The sequence below is a fragment of a genome, unplaced genomic scaffold (genome assembly GCF_019419815.1).
Source record: "Pyrus x bretschneideri cultivar Hongxiangsu unplaced genomic scaffold, Pyrus_bretschneideri_v1 Contig38, whole genome shotgun sequence".
In the NCBI taxonomy this organism is placed as follows: Eukaryota; Viridiplantae; Streptophyta; class Magnoliopsida; order Rosales; family Rosaceae; genus Pyrus; species Pyrus x bretschneideri.
In genome coordinates this window covers 2,313,334-2,319,723 of record NW_025999701.1, presented here as the reverse complement: position 1 = coordinate 2,319,723, position 6,390 = coordinate 2,313,334, and the positions used below count along the sequence as shown (strand labels likewise).

The window sequence follows — 6,390 nt, the reverse complement described above, 5'->3', positions numbered from 1 at the left end:
AAGTTCATCTTTCCCTATCCATGGAGCAAGGATACAAAAGAAAGAAGATCCTCTCATGGGTGATTAACCTTTGTTAAGAAAATAGGTGCTTTAAAGGTATAAAGTTTCTCAACTCACTTTGTTTTTTGAGTTGAGTCTTGATTCACCTCCACTACTAGACTTTGAATTCCACGGTTTAAGGTTTTTTTTTATTTTTTTTAATGCATATAAATATGCTTCCGCCATTTAATTGTTAAATGGATATAATATGTTGGTTAATGAACTTAGTTTATATGATATTTTCCTTCAAGTGCAAGAAAAATTTAACAACGAATGATATGCCATATGAAGTGTGATTTTGACAACAGTTAATGAACTTAGTTTATCTAATATTCACCATTACAAAACAAATTTCATGTTTATAAAGTTAAGTTGTATTCAACTACCAACCTGTTTTCAGAGTTTGTTTACATATACATGATTAGCCATATAAAGTGTGATTTTGATCAAATTTTCCTAATTTGCTACCCAATTGGGATGTGCAACTTCGGCTCCAAATTAAGAGTCAATAACATGCAATAAAACGTTAAAGAACCATAGAAAATACATGGCAGGATGTTTGCATAACACTCTCTTCATTCATTCACATGTCTACCAAGATTAAGTATGATGTGTACTATAACCTTGATCAAATAATCTGTAGGCAATCCTAATTGTGATCAAGCATTAAACAAATTTAACAATAGATTCAATGAATGAAATAGGAAGCAGATTGATGAAATATAAACAAGTCTGGTCGTAACACACAAAGTTTTGTGAATCGAACATTAAGTAAATCGAGGAGGAAGCCCCTCTCTTATTTTTATTTCTTTCATGTATTATTTTTTTATTCTCCTTGATGTTTTTTTTTTCAAGAGAAATGTTATTAACACTTCAAAATTTTCATTTTGCATTCCTTACAAGTGTATTTTTCTTTTTAAATATAGAAAGTTTAGAGTGCAAAATGAGACTTTTGAAGTATCAACCGTTTCCTTTCTTAATCTTTAATTTTATTTGGAAAACAATAATGCTTTAGCAATACAACTTGAAAATTTTAAAGGTTTCTTCAACTCAATTGCCAGTGATATGAAAAGTGGAGTAAATATGTCGCCTAATATGAGTAAACCTTATGCAATCACATTGGTATTATGCCTTGACTTGCATCTTACCACATGAACAACATGACAAGTATGATGGGTTTTGTCACGAAATGCCTCAATATAATTAGATATAGAACCCTTTTAATATTTTTGACTTTGTCAATTGTTTGATGTACAATTCTTATATTCTTCAATAGTTGATTTGCACAATGGATTTTAATTGGAGTTGCGCACGCGGTCTTTAACCTTCCACACACCTCATTATTTTTGGTCATTGAATTGAATAAAACAAATGAAAACAATAGATATGATTAAATAGAGGTGTGCTGGAAAAAGAAAAAACAAACAAACAAACAAAAAAAGAAAAATCATTTTAATATAGCGGCAATGGTGGTAGTGATGGAGGTTGTAGCGATGGTGATGCTGGTGGCAGGAACGTTTGAGGGTGGTGGAAACATTGAGGGTAGGGATACTTGAGAAGGTGGCTACAGCCGTTGAGGGTGGTGGAAAGAATGAGGGTAAGGATACTTGGTAAGTGATGGGCAGAAGCAATTGAAATAGTCGGTGGTGGAAATGATGTTGGGAACTAAGATGACGGAGAAGTTGGTGGTGAGGATGCCGGGAGATGGTAGCGGTTGGGGTTGGTAGGGGATGTGGTGGTAGTGGCTATGTTGGTGAGATGTGAAGGGGACAGATTGTGGTGATGGTGATTTTAAAACACAACTCTCAATATTATTTTCTATCAAATAGGAGGTTGGAGAGATGAAAAAATACAACGGGTGTGGAAGCATGGAAATAACCTAGCATAATAAGGCTGACCATAAACAAATTTAAGTGCATACAACACGAAAATCCACAGCTGAATATATATAAAGCTCCAAATAACAATCATAAAAGTGCATCGTCTCCCGAATCTCACTCGAGGCAATCAAGGGTGCGAAGGAGGAACAGAAAAAGGAAAAAAAAAATACAGATTAAAAGTTGAGAGTGCGCTCCACAACATCATACAACAGCCAATACTAAATCCGCAACCTGAGATGCACCGGAAGTCGATGATACCCCCAGCTTTCAGCATGTGAGGCAGGCAGCTACAAATCACTGCAACCGCGGAAACAAAACTCGCATAATGAACAAGCCTAATCCGACATAAAAAAATAAAGATGCATTTAAAATGAATGATAACTACCTGCTGTTGCTGTTGGTATGCACCAGGCTGCTGGTAGTTTCCGTATCCAGCAGCATAGCCTCCATAATACATGGCAGGATCTTGGGCTGGAGGAGGTGCGTACGAATATGCATCATATCCTTGTGGATATCCATAAAATCCAGCACCACCAGCGCCATTCCACTGTGCCTGATCTGGCTGGTTCTGAACCAATTCAATCAACCAACAAACAGGTTCAAATAAAGTATGTAGAACAATAAAAAGTTAATAAAAAAAAACAATATGGTCGCTGAATAAAAACCTGTTTGCTTGTAGGACTGCGGCCCCATGAAAGCCGAATACTTTGTCCTCCCAATTGTGTTCCATTCAACGATCCCAATGCTTGCTCCGCACAAGATCTGAAGTAGAGTTCATGCAGACGACAAACACTCATATGATAAGTACTTTATAAGAAGGAAAGGAAGAGAAAGAGCACCCAGGAAACTTATATCAAGACTACCAGGAATGATGAGCTGTTACCTGTTCGCAAATTGAACAAAACCACAACGCTTGCCTACTGGTATCTTCACATGAACAAGCTCACCAAACTGACTGAAAACTTGCCTCAACATGTCATCATTCACACTGGGATCCAGACCCCCAACAAATATCTGCACTCAAAAGTTTCAGGAGTTACTATCATGCCACAAGAAATGTACAATGCCAATATTAGAACAAACTACGCACTGTTGTATTATTTGGATCAGCTTCGCCTGGATTTCCTTGAGTACTTGGGTAGGAAGCTGCAAATATAAACACATAAGAACTAATTTATCTGATAATATTAAATGCACAGATAAAGTTTTCTGCAGAAGAAATCCTTATCAGCCTGGTACGCATTGAAGAACTGATAGTTCAGTTTACACCATGCCATTATGGTTCCACAACTCACAATCTCAAAATGAATCAATTTGTCAAATTAACATGTCAAATAGAACTGTGTGTGCAAAACAACTTCCATGCAAATTATCTATTCATTAATACACTCATTTATCCAAAGGTCTATCTCCTCCAACTTCAAACTGACAGTGTTGAATGAAGCATTCCATATAACTGTTATTGTTAGCATATTACACGACGCACCGACCAACTGACAATAACCAACATTGTCTCTATTACTTAACATCCACCTCCCAACACTATCACTTTGATTTTCTAACAAGGAATTTGTCTTTTAACAAGAAACAATGGACATCATAATTATCAAGAGGTCATCAAACATAATAAATTACATAAGCAGACACAACAAATCTAAACACGCAATTAAACAGATTTCTCAAAATCTATACAAAGAGTTAGAGAGATCACGTAGACTCCAACCCAGAGAAGTCTAAATGAAAAAGTACTTTATAAACCTATTCCTGATACAATATTGGGATGCCCACTTTACCACAAATTACAAAGTGGCACTACTACCTAAATCACAGCGAAGAAAGGAAGATGATAAGATGCAAGCTCACAAAAAATTTAAAAGAGCTGCTATTGATGCTCCAAAAGTAGGCCACATAGACTTTTCCCAAGTGAAAAAAAAAAGTAGGGAGGGGGGAGTGCAGTGTCTTTTATGGAGTGCTAATAACAATTCCCAAATTTAATGGTGATTTCATTAAACATCTGAACTAGTCCATCGTCTTCAACTAAAAGTTTAAGCATTTCATGCAGATTTATAATCTGACCTAAGATAAGGGCTGAAATTTGGGAGCACATTCTAACCTGTCAAATATAGAGAACATTGTGGAACCGATCCACAAAGAAAAAAAAAATTTGGTTCTTCAACACAAGCTAAGTATTAAAAGAAGGATATATAAACTTCGGAAACGGAGTAAACGTAAACCTGACTGGCAAATGGAATAAATGTAAACCCGACTGGAAATAGGAACAAAGTAAACCAGACTGGTAAATGGAATAAATTTAAAGCTGACTGGTAAATGGAATAAATGTAAAGCTGACTGGTATATGGATTAAATGTAAAGCTGACTGGTAATGGAATAATGTAAAGCTGACGGGAAAGGTAATTCTTGAGTAGCATAAAATGCCACGAGAAAAGAAGTAAAGAGCTTCTGACATAAACAAAATAACTGACCTAAAATGAGGCCACGCACTAATGTGGAATCATTTCATCTGAAATCAGTTCCAGGCCCCCGAAAATGAGAGCCTCTCGGTGTCCTGCTTTAAGACAACATGAGTTTCACATAAGTTTTTGCATGTTTTAACATAATTAAATGCGCCCAAGTTTACAAAGGAAAGTACTCGAAGGAAATGACTAAGTCCCGCCAATCTTCAACTGAATAATACGGCAAATTTAGAACACTTGAGAGAACGTCACCTCGAAAATGGAAATTAAAAGCCCTAGTACTAGTCACCAAACCATAGTTAAACATAAGGTGAAAGATATTCATAGAGTACAAGAGCAGAACAAACATCTAAGAAAAGAATTCACTACATTGAAGCCTTTCATACAGCTGCAGAAGTATTCATGTGGGTATTACCACAAACCATAATGCAACACTAACTAGAAGACATACCTTTCTGATATTGCTGTCCACCACTGGCTGGTTTCTTAGTAGCCGCAGGCCCAATCCTCATTGGTCTGGTAGAGCAAAACTGGCCATTCATCTCAGTCATGGCTCGCAATTGCTCACCTTCATCAGCAAACCTAACAAAACCATATCCCTTGGATCGCCCTGTGGTCCTATCAGTTACAACCTTTGCACCCTTGACAGAGTGGTAATTTTGTCTAAATGTTTCTTGAAGCATATAATCAGTCACATCAGCAGCCAAATCCCCGACAAAGACGGTAAAATCTGGACCATCATCCTGTCGTCTCTCGCCAGCACCTAGGGTTGCCCAATTCAGTCTGAAATTCTGCTCCGTGTTAGGCATAAGAGTGCCATTGTATGTCTGCAAGAACTGCTCAGCTGCAGCGCGAGACCTAAACTCGATAAAACCATAACCTTCTGGCAGACCCGTAAGCTTGTTGCGGATAACCTTTGCGTTCACAGCCTACAAACAACTCAAGAAACAAAAATGAATACAACATAATGGGATCCACAAACAAGGTACAAGTACCATAATAAAATAGCAAATATCAATTGGGATTTCACACCCTAGACGTAATTTTTGGTCGAAAACTCTAAACCAACTATAGTTTTGATGTTTATATTGTAGGAGTTTTCTCGAACAGAATTTTCGGCTGAAAAATCATCGAAAGTTTGGTTTTTTATTTTGCAGATCACATCTAGAAACAAACCCTAAATTCCAAATTTGAAGTAGCACTTCAATAAAAAAACCAATCAGCGGACAGTAATCTAAAAAAAAAAAAACCCATAAATTGAAACCCTAAATGAACCTACACAAAACAATACAAATAATCATATGCGTGCGCGAGTATATACCTCTCCGGTGGGACCAAAGCAGCTGAGGATATAAGCCTCGTCCATCCACTGCAGCAAGTCACCGATCCAGAGGGAGCGGATCTCATCGGAGCCAGGATTCTGTGTGGTCGCGTACTGCTGGGGCGCCTGCGGGCCCCACCCAGCCTGAGCCGGAGGGGCTTGGCCCTGTTGCTGTGGCGGCATCATCATCCACTGCTGCGGTGGCTGCTGCTGGTACTGCTGCTGCGGATCCGACGGAACCTGTTGTGGGTGCACTCCTCCTGATGGTTGTTGCATCATGGTGAAGATAAAGGCGGGTGTTTGGGTACGGCGATAAGGGTGTCCTCGTGGAGGAGGAGGAGGGGGGACTGCGGCGCGGTTTGGGAACACCGATAACCTTAATCCCGGATCGGGCTTTTGAGAGGGGGAGATATTTAAGCGGTAGGGATGTCTTATATGGAAGGGAGGTTGCGGAGTGACACGTGGCGACCTACTATTGGTTGAACTGTGATAGATTGTTGACTATTCGGCCGATGGGCCGGTCCTGGGCCTGACCCTGACCCTGACCCAAACCCTAATTTTTCTTAAACCATGAGTTCCCCAAAATCAAGGTACGCATTCAAAGTGATTTTCTGTTTGGTTGGTTGCCGAGAAAATTTGTAGAGTGACTATTTGTTGGAGTACTGGAGGTGGAAGT

At 38.7% G+C, this 6,390-nt stretch overlaps 1 protein-coding gene across 1 annotated transcript; it reads right to left on the bottom strand.

Annotated features, from left to right (window-relative positions):
* Window positions 1-1,953: 1,953 nt before the first annotated feature.
* LOC103961819 (polyadenylate-binding protein RBP45C) lies at window positions 1,954-6,131 on the bottom strand. The gene is made up of 7 exons (XM_009374437.3): window positions 5,715-6,131; window positions 4,845-5,322; window positions 3,010-3,065; window positions 2,803-2,933; window positions 2,585-2,681; window positions 2,305-2,487; window positions 1,954-2,216 (listed from the first exon to the last, which is right to left on the bottom strand). Exons 1-7 carry the CDS (start codon window positions 5,991-5,993, stop codon window positions 2,214-2,216), a joined length of 1,227 nt encoding a protein of 408 aa, XP_009372712.1. The 5' UTR covers window positions 5,994-6,131; the 3' UTR covers window positions 1,954-2,213.
* Between the last annotated feature and the right edge of the window lie 259 nt (window positions 6,132-6,390).

Coding starts and splice junctions, on each gene's coding strand:
- LOC103961819 (XM_009374437.3), bottom strand. CDS start 5,993: ATGATGCAACAACCATCAGGAGGAGTGCACCCACAACAGGTTCCGTCG. Junction 5,323..5,714: donor GCTTTGGTCCCACCGGAGAG/GTATATACTCGC, acceptor AGTTGTTTGTAG/GCTGTGAACGCAAAGGTTAT. Junction 2,488..2,584: donor GCAGTCCTACAAGCAAACAG/GTTTTTATTCAG, acceptor GAATTGGTTCAG/AACCAGCCAGATCAGGCACA.